This window comes from Furipterus horrens, unplaced genomic scaffold (assembly GCF_987537825.1).
Source record: "Furipterus horrens unplaced genomic scaffold, mFurHor1.1.pri manual_scaffold_10, whole genome shotgun sequence".
Classification (NCBI taxonomy): domain Eukaryota; kingdom Metazoa; phylum Chordata; class Mammalia; order Chiroptera; family Furipteridae; genus Furipterus; species Furipterus horrens.
This window is the reverse complement of record NW_028327180.1, coordinates 82,493,217-82,511,028: the sequence shown is the minus strand read 5'-3', so window position 1 is coordinate 82,511,028 and position 17,812 is coordinate 82,493,217. Positions and strand designations below refer to the sequence as shown.

Sequence of the window (17,812 nt, the reverse complement as noted above, 5' to 3'; positions counted from 1 at the left end):
CGCCCGAGTCGTGGCAGTCACGTGGCACAGCGGGAGAGAGACGCGGCCCCCAGCCAATGACACGGCGGGACTGGACGGGGTGCCGTCCCTGGCCGCTTTCCTCCTCGCGATTGGCTGTTCTGGGAAGAAAGAGCCACGCGTCCCGGATTCTCGGGTAGGTCCCGCCCCAGCTTCGCGAGGCGGTGAATCATCTAAGTGGGCGTTCATGGGAGGTCCACCGTAACCCCGAGAGTGTAGCGAGGAAAAGGCGTCCAGAACGACACGGAAGCGTCCTGCCTCGGGCTGTGAAGTGCTCTGCGTTTGCTGCGGACGTCGTCTTTACCGCTGACTCCTTGGGACCCGGTTCCTTCCCACCCCCCTTTGCTGATGGGGAAATAGAGACCCTGAAAGGAAAAAGCCAGTTAGACGGTTAGAGGCTCTTATCCGGGTGTGATTTCTTCTCCATCGAAGGGCCCAGGAGCCAGAGGCTCTTTAAAATGTAAATTAAAATGTAAAAATAAATATAAAATGTCGTTCCAATCCTTTAAAACCCTTCAGTGGCTTTCCTTGACATTTACATTGTAGATAAACCAAAATCGTCCCTATGCCTTCAAGGCGCTGAACGCTCCAGACAATGACGCCTTCCTCCCCGCCTGGAGTCCCCACCCTCACCGCGGCCCAACCACCCAGGCCTCCGCCAGGGACCTGACTTTCGCTTACCTGGTTTCATCTTGTGTCTCAGGTCTCAGCCTCAAGGCCTGCCCTCTCAGCGATGCATTCCCTGCCAATCACATCTTCTTATGCCTTCTTGATTGAATTACCAGGCAGAACTGTCGGTTCTCTGATATTTTATTATTTTCTTTATGAGAACTGAAATTCAAAGACCAAAGTTTATTGGTAGTTTTTTCCCAACTCTTCATGAATAGACAGATATGACTGTACCTAACAATAATTCGAGGCAAATCTGACAATTAGCCAGGAGACTAGAGAATGACTTCGATGCTTTTAAAAATATAGTTAAGAACAGAGATCTCTTTCGATGTTTAGTCAAGACTGCACTGGAGCATCGGCCTGCGAACCAAGTCTCGCTGGTTCGATTCCCAGTCAGGGCACATGACTAGGTTGCACGTCAGGTCCCCAGTTGGGGCGCCAATGAGAGGCAACTACACAGTGATGTTTCTCCCCCTCTCTTTCTCCTTTCCCCTCTCTCGAAAAATAAATAAATAAATAAACAAACAAATAAATTATATTTTTTAAAAAAGACTGCACTGGAGCGTAATTTTTTTCCTTGGAAGAATCTATATATTTCCCCAGTGCACCTGCTTTTAAAACTTAAAAATAGATATGGCATTCTAAATTTGGGGCCCAAAACATGTCCTAGACTTCATTCTGGTGTTGAGTACATGTTAAGTTGCTTATTCTCCTTGTTCAAAACCTGTAGAGGCCCACGAGGTAGTAATGGAAGACTTGTGAAGGAAGCAAAATGGTTGACTTCCTTTCCTTCCATTTCCAGTGAACCTCTTCACAGTCATTTAAGGAACTCCTTTTGCTATCTAGAGATGATCCTCAAGTTTCTGTCACCCACCAGATTCAGAGCTTGCAGAGTCACAAGCCATTTCAGGGAACCAAAACACCTGGGTTCTACTCCTGACTCTATTACCTCTTATGGCTGGAGACAATCACTTCACCTCAATGGGCATCAAAGTTCTCACCTTTTAAAGGGTACTTAATGGCCTGTCCCCAGAGTACAGGAGAGGGTCAAGTAAGGCAATAGATGTCAAGTGTTTTGTCAACTCATAGGCTATAAGACAAGCAGATTGGCAACAGCTGCCCATTTCTATTTATTTATCGATGCACAGACTCTTCACATTTATTATATTTTTTAATTTTCACAGCAACTTTTTACAAAAGGAGATGGCATATTATGATTCTTCCTTGATAGGTGAGGAAATGAGACTCAGAGATGTTAGGTGACTTGCCCTTGGCCCCATAGTTAATAAGTGATAATAACCTGGTTTTAACCCAGTTACATCTGACCACAAAGCCCTCTCTTAACCACTACACTCACTGTGTTAGTCAAATGTAAGAATCCACCACCATGTTTACATGGGATAGACACCAATAAAGACTGACTCAGTTTTATAACAGTTATCATTTTCTTTCTCTTATCCCATATGTTTTAATTTATATTACAGATGAGGAAACTGAGGCTCAGAATATTAAATTACTTAACAAGATCATGCAACTGACAAGTAATGGATTCTGAGGTGGCCTTTTGAACTGGCAGTGGTCAGATGCCAAAAGGCAAGAACATGTGTCAGTGACCCAGTGCAAGGGGATGGTTCTAGAGAGGAAGATTTAGGTCAGGCTTTGGAGCCTCTCTCCCTTCCAGTTCAGAATCCCAGGTTGCTATTTAATGCCATGGTCCCCACATATTCCCATGGACACATCCCTGGGGTCTCATGGACCTGAACTCTGGTCTGCCATTCCTACCTTACCTTGGTCAATGCCTCAGTTCTCTGCAATGGGAATCTAAGAGGTGAAACAGATAACCAAATCCCTGCTAATGGAGAGCTGGCTAATAATCTGCTTTTCCCTGATAACAGCAGGTCAGCAGCCCAGCCAGTCAGAACCCAGATCTCTTCACCCCTCCCATCTAAGCCTGGGCATTTGTCCTCCTGTTAATCTCAGATTAACAGAGGTGACTGGCAGCCGGAGGCACACATGTGAATAGCCATTACTCTGTCCCAAATGGCTTCCTAAAGAGTAACTAATGATATAGTAAGCGGGTGTGTACGGGCCAGCAAATAAGTCATTTCAGGTCACCCACTATTCCCAGGAAGGACAGGTCACTTCCTCTGAGGCCCCAGAATAGTGGGCCCCAAACTGACTCCCATTTTTGAGTGGGTTATTCCTAATTTGCTATTCTTATTCATTCTCACTGCTATAGGTATTTTGCTTTTAACAAAAATTTTATTGTTCTTGGGAATAGGTAATGTGCAAGTAGAATAAACAAATTTTAAAAATCAGGGTTTACAATGAAAAGTAAGTCTCCCTCCCACACTTCCCATTCTTACCCCAGTGTCCCTTTCTGGCAACAAACTCACACATTTCCTATGCTTCCTTCCAGGTTATTCTATACCAGCAATTTTCTATTCTGGCTGCTCATCAGAATCTCTTGGAGAACTTTTCAAAGATAACAATGTTCAGGGCCCATCCCCAGATATTATGATTGAATTGGATAAAGTAGGATCAGGCATTGACTCTTCTTAAAGCCTCCCCTCCCAGGAGATTCTAATAAACACCTGTGGTTGGCAAGCCAGTGATCTATGCATATACAAATATATATATATATATATATATACACACACACACACATATATATATTTAAAACAATTTGACACACAATATATATTATTCTACACTTAAAAAATTAACATTATACCTTAAAGATTGTTCCATATCAGTACATACAGATACCTGGCTATCTATTGCTGAGTAACAAATCATTCCAAAACTTTGTGGCTTATAACATCAATAATCATTTTGTTATTTCTTGTGGTTTCTATGGGTCAGGAATGTGGTAAAAGCTTGACAGGTGGTGTATCATGGAGCTGTAGTCAGATAGTGGCTGGAGTTGGGACAGGGAGTGGGTGACGAAGCAGCTGAAGGCCATCTGGCATCTCATGTCGTCTTAGGGCTTCTCCTGTGTTTCTCTGTGTGGGCCAGTTTGGGCTTCCTCGCACCACGGAAGTTTCAGGGCTGTTTGCACATAAATGACAGCTACAGGTTTCAAGAGCCAGCATTTCTACAAACGAAGAGGACGCTGTACAGCCTTTTATGATCCAGCCTCAGAAATAACGTAACCTCACTCCTATTGCACTTCGTTTGTTGAAAGTTATTAAAGCTTGCTTGATTTCAAGGGGAGGGCAATGACCCCAAGCCTCAGTGGGTGAAGTGTCAAAGCCAATTGTAAGAACGTGTGGGGTGGGAAATAGCATCATAGCCATGGTATTCTATTGTTTGGGCACACAGTCATTTATTTAAACATTTATGTAAATTTGTATTGTTTCCTTTTTTTAATATTACAAATAGTGCTTTGAACAATTATAGGTATTTTTTTCTGTCCCCTCTCCCCCATCCCCCAGAAAGGGCCTGGTCCTTCTAGATCTCTTGCTTCTCAGGGCTACTGTGTGGCAGGGCAAGAAGCAACCATTCTCAGGCTCAAAAAGAGATCCCGTCCTGCTTTGGACCTTTAAGGGAAATTAGACTAAATTGTCTTGGAGGGAAAAGGATGGAGAGCCATGTAGTCAGGGGGAAAGGAGATTTTTTTGAGAGCCTCCCCAAGACTGAGATGGGGGCCTATGCTTTGCAAGATCCATGAGTGGCAAGTATCTGGGCCTGTCCCTGTCCTGGGAGGCTGGAGCCATAGCAATGTCCCCTGATCCCAGGTAAAGAGCAGAACTGTTAGCCTTTTAGGGTCCACATCAGCTTGGCCAAGGGCCACATTCATGGTAGCAGTGTGGACTGAAGGCAAGAGGGCTTTTCCTCTGCTGGACTGAATTAGACCAAGAAGTGTTCTCTTGGCCCTGGGGTGAAGCAGCAGTCACTGTGATTATTAGGATTGAATATCCTGCCAGCACTGTGGGATGGGGGCTTGGAACATACAAAATTTGATTTGGAGAAAGAAAAGAAATGTGACTCTTATATCTGGGGTGGAGCAGAATTCACTCTTGCCACAAATATTTAGGTACAGCAAATGAGCTTTATTTGACATTTCATGGTGACAACAATCCCCAGCATCTCAGATTTGTTCTTTCAGGGAGATGTGCTAGGTGTGGGGAAGAGGGTCATTCAAAATGGAACATGATCTTTGCATTAAAACATTGACTCTCCCATTACTTTTTAACTTAAACTCTTATATTTTTTAATAGCCAGGACAACTTCTTAAAGAATTAGTAGGTAAATTGTTTTGTCTTTCTGGACAGTTTTTCTTTTAAATTAAGACTATAAGAATATAATCAAGCAAGTGTGTAAAGATTTAACAACACAAATGCTTATTAAGAATATTAAAAGATTAGAAATGGCCTAAATAACTAACAATTGAAAGATGTTAAGTAAATTATGCTACAGCCACACAGCAGAAATCTATAAGACCATTAATCACATAGTAAAACAAATATTTATTGTACATAAAGATGTTTATTGCACATGTATTGATTGATAAACAAAATATATATTGCACAATCACAGTTTTGTTTTTAAAATTATATTTATATGATTGGGAAAGAAGGCTGTAATCAAAATGTTTCTCTGGGTAGTAACCATTCCTTTTCTTTACCCAAATTTTCTCAGTTTTCTCCAACACAAAGATCAATTACTTTCTAAAGAGAAAAATAAAAGTTTTGGTTAAAAAAAAATAGGAAAACAGATATATTTGCACTACTTCTGCTTTTTACCTAATGTCACTGCCTCATACTCAGCTTACAATATCATCATTAATGGCTACATTTATTGAGAACTGTCTATCAACCAAGTTCAATCCATATACTGTCTCTAATCCTCGCAATGGCTCTCTAAAGTAAGTATCATTGTTATCTGCAATTTACAAATGAGAAAACTGAGACCAGAGATTAAGTAATTTGCCCAAGGTCAAAATTTGTAAATTACAGGCAAGGATCTGAACTCAGCTCATCCAATTCTAAAGCCCGAGTATACCCTTATACCTGTTGACTTTCTACTCATAAAGCCATGAAGCTTGTTTTAGAACCTAATTTTATCTGACTTTTCAGAATTCCCCCAAAGTTCCTAACTGCTTTTGAGTTACAGACCCCTTTCAAAATTGGAGCTTTTGAAAAATGCACAGAAGGTTAAAATGCACAAAAAGACCAATTTTTACATAGCTCATTCATTGACTTAGGTTACCCTCAGGGTAAAACAAAGAAAACTTCACAAACTAGTCAAGCTCCAGGGACAGACCCAACAGGAAACTCAAGTAACTGAATAAAGTCACTAAGTCAACAGGTGGCTCTACAATTAGGAACTGCTATCAACTCTAGGTGAAGGATAAAAACAAATGAAATATTGGAATGCACCAAGGCAGCATAAAATGAAGGTAGAGACCAACCAGGCTGTTCCAGCCATTTCAAGGGCTAGCTGATGGGGCCAGAGGACATGGGGTTTGGAGAACCAGGAGGGGAAAGGCCTCTGATTGGGAAATGGAGGCTAAATCAACATTTAATGCCAGTAAAATGTCCTGAAGGGTGGCACTCAGTGCCAAGTTTCCTACTGGGCACCAATGACACACAGATTACCCAGGCTTGCGCCACCGATTCTCATGCCTCCCTACTTAAGTCAGCCAAGTGTCTTTCATACTCTTCTTGCTTCTTCATTTACTTCCTTTTCTCCATTCTCTCAACCTCCGTCCCAGGCTAGTTCCCCGTATCTCTGGGAAGATTGCAACAGCTCCCTTACTAACTTGTTATCCCAGATTTATCTTCTTATTTAAATACTGATGTCTGAATGCTCTTTGCCTTGTCCTCCACTTACATACCTTTAATGACAGGGAGCTCTCTATCTTTAGGGTAATCCAGTTAGTCTTTGATAGTTATGAAAACAAATAATGATTGGATAACTCCTATTAAATTGGACAGTATGAAATTGCCATTTGTGTAGGGCAAAAATAATCTAATAGGGGCAATTTCATGTTGTTCGACTTAATAGGCACTGGGTGCATAGCTTTGCACTATACACAGTGCAATATACAATATGTTATCTCGTTTACTATCCACAGTAGCCATGCCAGGCACTGGCTGTGACCAGCCCTGAGCTACCTGTTTGGAGCTATAAAGTGATCCACAGTTTTTGGTTGCCTCTGCTGGGCCTGGGTGCACATGGGAGGGGCCAAGCTGCATGCCAAGTCTGGCTTCCATCAGCACTGAGCCCGGGGCAGGTCAGGAAAAGGCCCAATGACACCCCCAAGTTCCACCTCTGTCTGCCAGCAGCCTGTCAGTTTCAGTCACTGAAAGGGCCTCTGGCAGTTTGAGAGTTGTGTGAGGTTAAGTTCTCAGTGAGTCACCAGGTAGAAGTGAGTGCTGTTTACCAGGATGATAGAGATTCAAAGTATGTGCCAGTGCTGAGTCTGAGGCCACTCAGCAAAAGTCTCAGAGTACACCAAGGCTAACCTCCGCTGGGGGCCCGTGAACCTTTTTGGTGGGGTGGGGTGGTCTCAGGAAGGCATCGAGGGGGGGCCAGGAAAGTTTATCAGGATAAAACAGACCAAGATTTGGCTGTGTAAAGAGAAGGCTCTCTGTGTGTCTCTGCTACCCCTCCTGAGTGCATTGTGGGCTCAGGCTGGACTTGTCTGCAGGATGTGACCTCAGCAGGGTGGGGCCACAGGGAGGCGAGAAGTAGGGCTAGTACATTCCCCCAGGCTGATGTCATCTGGACCCAGGAAAGATGACATCTGTGGATGTTGTGGGAGAGGGGCTCAGCCTAGGGACCTTGGTGGCTGTCTCTCCAGACCTCTCACTGAAGCCACACCACCTATATGGCTTCAGTGTGCTCTGAAGTTCAGAGTCTTACAATCACCTCTGGACCCAGCAATTCCACTCCGGGGTATATACCCAAAAGAACTGAAAACCTGTCCACACAGACTTATACACAAATGCTTACAACAGCCAAAAAGTGCAAATAACCCAAATGTCCCTTAACTAATAAATGGATAAGTTAAAGGTGCTACATCCATACCATGGAATATTATATGGCCATTAAAAGGGATGAAACACTAATACATGCAACAATGTGGGTGAACCTTGTAAATGTTAAGTGAAAGTAGTCAGACACAAAAGGCCACGTATTGTATGATTCAATTTGTGTGAAATGTTTGGAACAGGCAAACCCACAGAAAGAGAAAATAGATTAGTGTTTACCTGGGGATGAGAAGATAGGTTAGTGGTGCCACAGCATAACGGGTATACTAAAAACTATTGACCTGAACACTTTAAAATGAGGAGTTTATGTTTTGTGAATTATATCTCAATAAAAATAATTCTGAAAAAAAAGATCACCTGTGATTCGAGTGACCTAACTTTTCAAAGCTTTTTAGTTTCCTCACATATAAAATTTGGATCTTGGAGTAATGCTTATTCTAAATAAATAGTCCAGGCTATTCTTCCAGGACAATCCTTTAGCCTGGCTCATGGCCAAAAACAGAGAAATGAGCCATTCCTGGTCAATCTTCATTTACTCTAGAGCCATTCAGAGTCATGAGTGTAGGAACGTTAGAGACACATTATTCAACTCTTATTTTGTTAATAGAGGAATCCTTAGCCTTGAGAGAGGACAAGACTTTTTAAGGCCACAGCATGAGTCAGTGGCGTAGTTGGGCCTATAAATCCCGTTTTCTTCTGTCTATGAGCACATGGGCTTTTCTAGGCTGAGTACACAAAACAATCTCTCCCAGCTCTATGGTTAGCCCCACTCCCAATAAAAGAAGTTAGATCTTCTTCCACTGATGTTTAAAATCAGGCCTCTTTAACTGACCTGTTAGGAGGTACTCCCCACCTCCACCGCCCTGCATATATCAGCCCTGCCCTCATGGAATTCACAGTATTGAGGTGAAGACATACAACAGACAAGGAAACAAAAAACAAATGAGATAATGTCTAAAGGAAATAAATGCAACAGACGGAATGAATAGGATGGCATGAGAGGCAGGAACTGAGGAGGGGGCAGTTGGGAGCTACTTGGGATAAGACACTAGGGCTGAGGAGCATGAGCTAAGACCTTGAGGCCTTAAGGCTGAGGAGGAGATGATGTATGAAGAGCTGGGGCACAGCATTCGAGACAGAGGGTTCATGTCGCTTATAGTGGGAGGGTTTGGAAAAGTTCGGGTTGCTGCATGGCCTGCCCAGGGGCAGTGCTGAATGGGCGCAGTACCCCAAGAATTTATTATAATCTACAATAAAGGAAGTAATCACTTTCCATTCAAGTTCATTTACCAAGTTCAAAATACTAGCCAGTCTATAATCCTGCATTCCTCAGTGGGCTCAACTATGGTTCATCCAGAAAGGTGTCCTCCTCCCCTAGTGTGTTGGAGAGGCACTTCTGTAAGGAATCTGGTGTTTCGAGATCCACTGGAGCTGAGAGTATCTAGACTATTGTGTGCATTTCTGACTGACAGCCCAAGAAGGTAGAGACTATGCCAAAAAAAGCACATTAAAGTGCCAAGAGTATAATCAGGTAGGTTGATAGATTTTAAAGTTAAGCCTTTACAGAAAGGACAGAAACTAAAATATTAACTAGAGATTACGTCTGAGTAGCAGGCTGATGGGCGATTAATGGCCTTCTTTGCTTATTTTCTACAGTGAATACGTGTTTTGTGATAAAAGAAAAACTATGAAAGGTGCTGTAGTTATGAGAACCCTTAAAAATCTAAAATTAGAGAAATTTTGGAATCTAAAACTGGGAAAGACTTGGAGGCAGAGATTGTGAGATTGGGCCCCATAATGTACACAAGAGAAGCCAGCTGAGTGGTAAGCATGCAACATGAAGCACCAAATAGGGGAGGCCCTGGGGAAGGGGGTACAAAGGGTGGGGTGAGGGGCCAGGGGCTGGGTGGGCAGTCCGTCTCAGTTCTAACCATTCCTGACCATGGATGAAAGTGAACACGGTTATTAGATCTTCCGATTCTCCAAGAGAAGCCAGCAAAGCTGCTAAAGCAGTTAATGAACGAGTCTATGTCAAACTCAGGCCAGCCCCATGCCGCCACTTTTGCAGCCTCTGCTTCAATGTTTGTTTATTTGTTTTGTGTTGTTTTTAGTCGAGCTCACTTCCAGCTCTGCACAGAAATCTCTTCTCAGTTATTAACGGGTCAAGGTGAAAAGGAAGCTCTCACCTTCTCCCATCTGGGCCCCAGCAGCATCTGGAGCACTCTGATCCTCCTAACCCTTGTTCTTGGGGAATATTAATGATTTAATCTCCCAAGCTCACTCCCTCTCCTAGGCAGCCATATCTGTGAGATTTACTGACAAAGACCTAGAGAAGTCTAGGAGGAGCAGAGCGCATCCTGACTCAGGTTTGCCACAGACAGCAAAACTGTCCTCAGAAGGCCATTCTCAGCCCTGCCACACAAGTAACCATTGGACTTCCCAGCCATGGGCGAGGTGACTGCAGAGGAGGTGGAGAAGTTCCTGGACTCGAATGTCGGCTTCGCCAAACAGTACTACTGCCTCCGCTACCGGGCTAAGGTCATCTCAGACCTGCTGGGGGCCAAGGAGGCAGCCGTGGACTTTAGCAACTACCACTCACTGAGCAGTGTGGAGGAGAGTGAAATCATCTTCGACCTCCTGCGGGACTTACAGGAGAACTTGCAGGCTGAGAAATGCATCTTCAATGTCATGAAGAAGCTGTGCTTCCTCCTGCAGGCAGACCGCATGAGCCTGTTCATGTACAGGGCCCGAAATGGCATTGCGGAGCTGGCCACTCGACTCTTCAACGTCCACAAAGATGCTGCCCTTGAGGAGTGCCTGGTGATGCCCGACTCGGAGATTGTGTTTCCCCTGGACATGGGCGTGGTGGGCCACACCGCGCACTCTAAAAAGCTCGTCAATGTCCCCAACACAGAAGAGGTACCCCCTTCCCCATCGGAGGGAGGGCAGGGAGCCATTATTCCCTGGGGTTCCGTGGTACCAGCAGGGCGGGCGGTTGCTGGCCACAGGACTGGGCTGGTGATTCTCTTTATTTCATTACTTACTTGTTTATGACTTTTTATTTTCAAAAGAAAAACTTAGTTGAGTTTAAAAATAGTACAAAGAATTAAATTTGCTAAATTCACTTTCATCTGAATTGCCACATTTGCTTTATGTCTCCATGTTTTCTGATCCACCTGGGAGTCAATTGCAGACAACATAGTCTTTTAACCCTAAGTAATTTGCTGTGTATTTCCAGAACAAGGACAGGTCTTACATATCCATAGTACAGTGATCAGATTCAGGAAATGTAACATTGATACAATACTGTTATCTAATAAACAGTCAATTTTTAATTCTGCCAGTTGTCTCAGTTGGACCCACATAGCCCTGTCTCTACAGTTTCCTTGAATCTGCAAGGATTCCTCAGTCTGTCTTTGTTTTCTATGATGCAGATGTTTTGAAGGGTACTGGGCAAATATTTTACAGAAATGTCCCTCCATTGGGGCTTTCCTGGCATGTCTTTGCAATTAGATTCAGGTTACGTGTCTTTGGCAGGGGTATCACAGAGGTGAAGAGGTGTTTTTCTTGATGCGTTACATCAGGAGACAGGAGGGCAATCTGTCTCATTACATACTGGAAATGCCTATATATATGTAAAGAAATCTTTCTTTTCTTTAAAGATTTTATTTATTTATTTTTAGAGAGAGGGAAAGGGATGGAGAACGAGAGAGAGAAACATCATACACCCTGACTGGGAATCAAACCAGCAGCCTTTTGGTTAGTAGGCCAGCGTTCAATCCACTGAGCCACACCAGCCAAGGCCTGGAAATGCCAATATTGATCACTTGGTCGAGCACTGGCCTTTTCTTCTTAGAGTCAAGTGTTCCATGGGAGTCTACTGGCAGCTCTGACAAAGACCTCTTTGATCTCCTGGGGCCAATCACTTAACGCAGTTCTCCCGATGGTCCTCTGCCAGGGCCAACTCCTACTGATCCTTCAGATCTCAGTTTAAAGGTCACTTCCTCAGGGAGGGCAACTCAGATCCCTCTGTTGCAGTCTCCTTCCCAACACTAGTTATCAAAACAAATAAGCCCTGGAGGCCAGGGACCATGCCTGCCTTGTTCTCTACTTCATCCCAGGACCCAGAATCCAGCAAATATCTGTCACAAAGCAGATGCTCAGTAAACACTTGGCACAAAAGATTAATGATCAAGTAATTATGCTATACAGTTGACCCTTGACGGCATGGGTTCCAAAAAAATCCATGTATAAGTTCAAAGGTTATGCAAGTCAAAGGTCAACTCTAATTCCTTTAACACTTGTCTCACCCAAAAGAATGTTTGCCCCATGATGGCAAGGCTCATGCATGTCTCATTTATTGCTGTACTGGCCAAAACAGGACAGGTGTTCGATCATTTCCAAGATCTAGACCAGATATCTGTGTCTTTGTGCTCACCTTACCCTTGATCTCATTTCAAATTAAGGGTTTTAAGGCTGAAAGGAGGGGAGGGAGGGGGCTTCAGAGATCATTTCATCCAATTAACTTTATTTAATGAATGAGAAGCCTGAAGCCGGGAGAGCTTGAGAGGGGCTTGCTCAAAGTCACTAAGAAGTTAGGACAGAGCCAAGACTTCACATCTACAGGTGCAGAATTCAAATGGGTCACTTTTTTGACTTGGGTTCCTTGGCAAGATAACAAGCACAAACTTGGGCCTGTGTGGGAGATGGTTTTCTCTGAAACACATTGGGCTGGACTTGCCGTGGGATTTCTCTCTCTTGCATCTCCCCTTGGACACCCAGTGGTAGGAGAAATAGTTCTGCACCCAGAGAGCTTTCCTGGGGGCTCATCTAGAACTGGATTGGAGTCTGTTCTCCCTTCAAGTCTTTCTAGACTTTAATTGTAGCAACAGGGGTTGTCAGTTTTATGACATCCTCTGTTTATACCTGTTTTACAGATGATGAAACTGAAACTCATAAAGGCTACTTAAGTAACTTGCTCAGAGTCATGCTCATAGAAAGTGGCAGAGTGGGGATTTAAGCCCAAGTACTCTGGCCTGTGCCCACACTCTTCTCTGCTCTGCTATTCTATACCCTCTCCTTATTTATACGGCAGAAATTTGTTAAGCTTTGAGGTCAGATCTGGGTGTGAACCATGACTCAGTCACTTTCTAAGAATACAACCTCGGTAAGTTATTTAGCTTGTCTGGTCTCACTTCCTAATGTATAAAACGGGGTTAAGAATACCTGTTTTGGGGTGCTCTTATAGGATTAAATGAGAGAATTATTTCTCCGCTAACAGGGTCCTGGGCACATTCTAATGGCTCATAATGGCTGCTCCTGCTTCTTGTTTCTATTATGGCTGTTTTATTGGTGGTGGGGTGGATGCTGTGCCAGATCTGCAGGGGACTTGGGGAAGGAGCCAGTCTTGCCCTTCTGGAACTTTCAATTTAGATTCTATTTGTAGGTAAAACATAGAACAGAGGTGCTGAGAGCTTCTCTGGACCCTGGTGTTGCAGGACTGAGGATTTAGGAAAGTTCTCTGATTTTAAAGATCCCAGTCTTAAGAGTTTGCTGAGTGCTGTGCTAAGGGACAGCCCTCTGTTTCCTGTTCAACCCCAAGGGTCACTCTGGAAGTGATGCCTGTGTTTCTGTGGCAGTCTTCCAACCTTGGGCAGTCTTCCTGGCTGGTGGCACAAGCCTGGGGGTGGAGTCAGTCCAGGACAGCCGTCCTGTGTACTTGGCATTTGCACGTGTTTTCTTCTCTTGTTGTTCCTTCTTGGGAAATCTTACTCTGTGTGGGGCTCTTACTGTGACTGGGAATCAGATGAAGAAGGAGGAGGAAGATGGTATAGACTGGGGTCTGGGTGTCCCTAAATCACTCACAAATGACACTCTGAGCCTTCAGTGCCCTCATAAACCTGGGAAATGGGTACAACTGTGGCATTTGTGAAATGTGAAGCAATGAATGGAGCTGTTTCTCAGGGTCATGATGTAGTTCCCCATGCTCATCCTTGGGATCTTCTCGGGAAGACTTGCCATTAGGATGGTCAGATAAAATATAAGATGCCCAGTTAAGTCTGTTACATAAACAAAGAATAATATTTCAGTGTAAGTATATCCTGTGCAATATTTAGGATATACTTATACTAAAAAAATTATTTATTTACCTGAATTACAAATGTAACTAGGCCTCCTGTGTTTATCTGCTAAATCTGGCAATCCTTCTTGCCATTCCGTATTTGTTTGCATATTAATCTTTACCTTTTCTCTGATTAGGAAAGTACGGGGCTGCCTCTTCTCGTCTTGTTTACCACTGGTTTCTGGCGCCTAGTCCAAGGCCTGGGACATTGTGGGTACTCAGTACAGTTTACTGAGTGAATGAAAAGATGATGGCTCTTCCTTAGTCACCTGTGATATTGTGCTGCATAATCAGAAAGATACATTTGGTGTTTGTCCTGGCTCCTGAGTGATAGGAGTATCTGGCACAGAGCTCCTAAATCCCTTGGAATTTCCTGGGTGGTAGGTGGGCTCCAGGATGGGGGCCAGTCACCAGAAAGACCACGCCATGATCAGATGCTTGAATTAGATGCTTTCATTCCCACACCCCATTTTCTGGAAAGGGAAGAGGGGCTGGAAATGGAGTACAATCAATCATGCCTACACACCAAAGCCTCCATAGTATCCCAAAAGTACTAGGTTTAGAAAGCTTCTGAGCTGGTGAACACACACATCCACAAGCCAGATGGGTGGCCCACCCCAGCTTCATGGGGACAGAAGCTTCTGGGCTCAGGATCCTCCCCCACCTTGCCCTGTGCATTTGTTTGTGTGGCTGTTCATCAGGATCTTTTATTACATAATAAACGTATAAATATAACTGAGTGTTTCCTTGAGTCCTGTGAGCTGTTCTAGCAAATTACCAAACTTAAGGAGGGGTTTGTGGGAACTCTAGTACAGCTGGTCAGTCAGAAGCACAGGCGACAACCTGGGACTTGCTACTGCGGTCTGCAGGGGGCGCTGTCTTATGGAATGGAGCCCTTGACCTGTGGGATTTGACGCCAGCCTTAGGCAGATAGCATCAGAACTGAAGTGAATTGTAGAACACTCAGCTGGTGTCAGGGAATTGGTCGGTGGCGGAGAAAACACCCACATCTCTGGTGTCAGAAGTGGCATAAGGATTGTATGTAGTAGTAATGTGAGAGTAACGGAAAACTGTGAGTTTTTCTTAGACACCAACAAATCCCATTTCTGAAGACTGAACCCGAGAGGACTGTCATTTCAAAGACTCTCATACCCATTGTCCTGCTTTCCTGCTCTCCTTCTCTTCCTAGGAGACTGGGAACCCAGCCTCTGGACCAGAAAGAAAGCTCAAGAACCTTGCCCAACACTCTATTTTTACCAAATAGGAAACTGAGGCCCAGAGAGTTTTCCACTACTGACAATGTGCTGACTGGACCCTGAAATCACACAGAGAACAAGTCTCTCCCTCCCTGGGGCTTCAGGGTACCACTGATCCCATGGGGGTATTCTACATTATGGTTTGAATTGTGGGTTCATCTTTTACATGATGTCCCCAATATACTATGGGTGCCCAATGAGAACAACCTCAATTTTCCTAGCAGTCTTAGTGTATCCAGTGCCTCTCACAGAGCCAGCGGTCAGAAAATATGAGTCAATGAATGAAGTGGTTCTGCCACTTGCCAGCAAGGGAATTGTCTATAGAACAGGCAAAGTGACAGTTCTAGGTAACAGGTTGATGTGAGAGTTAATGAGACAATATATTTAAGTTGTCTCACTCTGGGCCTAATACATCATTATTATTCAATAAATAGTAGATCTCATCATGAGCCACAATAGAACTTGGCACTGTGAATGTTTGGAAACAGGAGCTGAGGAACCTGGGAACAAGAAGCAGTGTTGTACTGCGTTGGAATAAAATCTATCCCTGTACAGTGGCCTCCAAGGCCCTGCTGCCTAGGCCCTGCCCATGCCCCTAACTTTCTTGCCCTCCACTCTGCCTCCTCCTCCCCGTGCTCCATCCAGCCACACTGGGCTTTCTGTTTCTCAGATCACTGCCCACCCTGGCCTTTGCCTTCTCCGTGTTTCCTGTCTGGAATGTGCTTCACTTGCCTGGTTCCTCTGATTCTTCAGCTCTCAGGACCACCTCTTCAGAGAAGCCCCCTGACCACCTTCACTGACGAAAGCAGCTTCAGCCTGCCATCCCTCCCAACGCTTCTAAAGCATCATCCACATTTTCTCCTTCAAAGCAGTTACACAGGCTGGAGGGAAAGTGCTTAGTTGTTGACTCACTTTCTGTCTGCCTGCTCCATTTGTCTGCCTTTCCTGTTTCACCATCTTGTCCGCTGCTGTAGCCCCAGGGTCTAGAACAGTACCTACCACACTTACAGAAGGAGCTCTGTTAATGTTAACAGAAAAAGTGGATGACCTGGGGCTTTCCTTAGCTGGGCACCTGATTCCTGGGCTTTTAAATAAATAGTCTAAGCTAAATGCTTCTACGGTGCCTTTGCCTTTGATAATCTGAGGTTCTATGACGTGACTTAGAATACTTTATATGCTGAGGATAAAAGGATGACAATGAATGGGCAAATGCCAGTCAACTGGTAGCTGTATTCTTCATGAGGGGTGTTCCAGGGCTGAGAACTCAGAGGGAAAGCGGGTTCTGCTGGATTTAGTAACATGTGCCTCAGATGCAGGCGAGACCCACGTATTGCTTTCCCTGGTAGAGGTGAAGCGAATATTGCGAGACTGAAGTGACCCCATGAAGTGAATCTGAGTCTGCCCCACCCAGACCTGGGTTCAGGGAATTCATCAGTGTCCTTCGAGAAGGACATGGAAAACGCTTTGTGGCTAATGCCTCTTTAGAGATTTTGCTTAATCCGCGAATGGTAATTCAAGCACAGTGTGACAGGCTCCTCTTAATTCCTTCACCCTTCACCAGTCTGAGACAGTTTTATTGACAACAATGCTGCTGCCAGTTTATTTAGTCCCACTCCATCTGGAAGAAATCCAAAGATGCAGAGCATCACACTCAGAATTTCTGAATCATGCAAAAGATTCTGCACGCTCCTTTCTTGCAAAGATCTCTGAATTGACTCTGTGAAATACATTTCCATTCTCAGAACAGCATGAGTTTGCATGTCTGGCCTGGCTTGTGTCCCAAGCAATGCTGACAGTTGTTACACCTTCCAGTGCTACCAGGAAACAAAAAGGGGGACTCTTTTGGGTTTAAGATAACAACTCAGGATTTGTCTCCTCTTTCTAAACACACAGACTGCACCATCCTGTACTGGTCTCCCAGGCTGGTTTAGGGGTGGGGTGTGGGAGTGCGTGCTCCTCTGTACGCTCACAGCTTTGAGCTGACCACTAGGTCCTGTGTTACTATTACCGATTTATCAATAAACTGGCCTGAAATTTAGTCTTCCCTGTATCTCCAGTGTTTAGCATAAGGCCTAATGTATTGTGGGCTTCCCATTAAGATTGGTAGAATGGAATATCCATTGGACTGGCTGTGTAGTGCTAAAACTGGATTGTTAAAAAAGTACTGAAAGTAACATATTCTTTGGTCCAATGACCTGGACCCAGGTGTAAACTTATCCAGGTTTTCCCAAAAGGCAGCAGAGCCGAGGGCAGGTTTTGGAGTCACATACACATGTGTGCACACACACACACACACAAGTAAAGTTAACCTTCTTGAGTTTCAGTTCTCCCTTCCATAAGAAGGGTACTAATGGTCCCCGTCTCACAGGTTTTTGGGGGGCTAAAAGCGAGGTGACGTGGTAAAGTGCCAGACTCAATGCCTGCTTGCAATTGGGATTATTATACTCACGAAGGTCCTTTTCTCATTCTGGTTTCTACTTTGGGCTTAACTGTCATCACTCAAGTGAGCCTTCTCTAAACTTCCCTCCCCAGGCAAAGTTAGCCCCTTCATGCCCCTGCCCCAGAGCCTCTGTGTGCTTTGCTCTCATCTCCTCCACAGCCCTTACTTAGTAGGGTAGATCTCAGATTTTCTTCTTCCACGCAGCTCTAGAGGCTTCCAGGGCAGAAATCTTCTCTGACTGCCTTACCTTGCTGAAGGGGAGAAGACAGAAATGTCTTCATTCTCTTGTCACTAGAGAAGAGTG

At 44.4% G+C, this 17,812-nt stretch overlaps 1 protein-coding gene across 1 annotated transcript in view; it reads left to right on the top strand.

The window, feature by feature from the left end:
* The first annotated feature begins 10,136 nt into the window (after window positions 1-10,136).
* The window catches only part of PDE6A (phosphodiesterase 6A), a 48,062-nt gene continuing 40,386 nt past the window's right edge, over window positions 10,137-17,812 (top strand). The window contains exon 1 of the mRNA XM_090288395.1: window positions 10,137-10,610. Coding sequence (XP_090144521.1) covers window positions 10,137-10,610 — 474 coding nt within the window. The remainder of the gene's footprint in view (window positions 10,611-17,812) is intronic.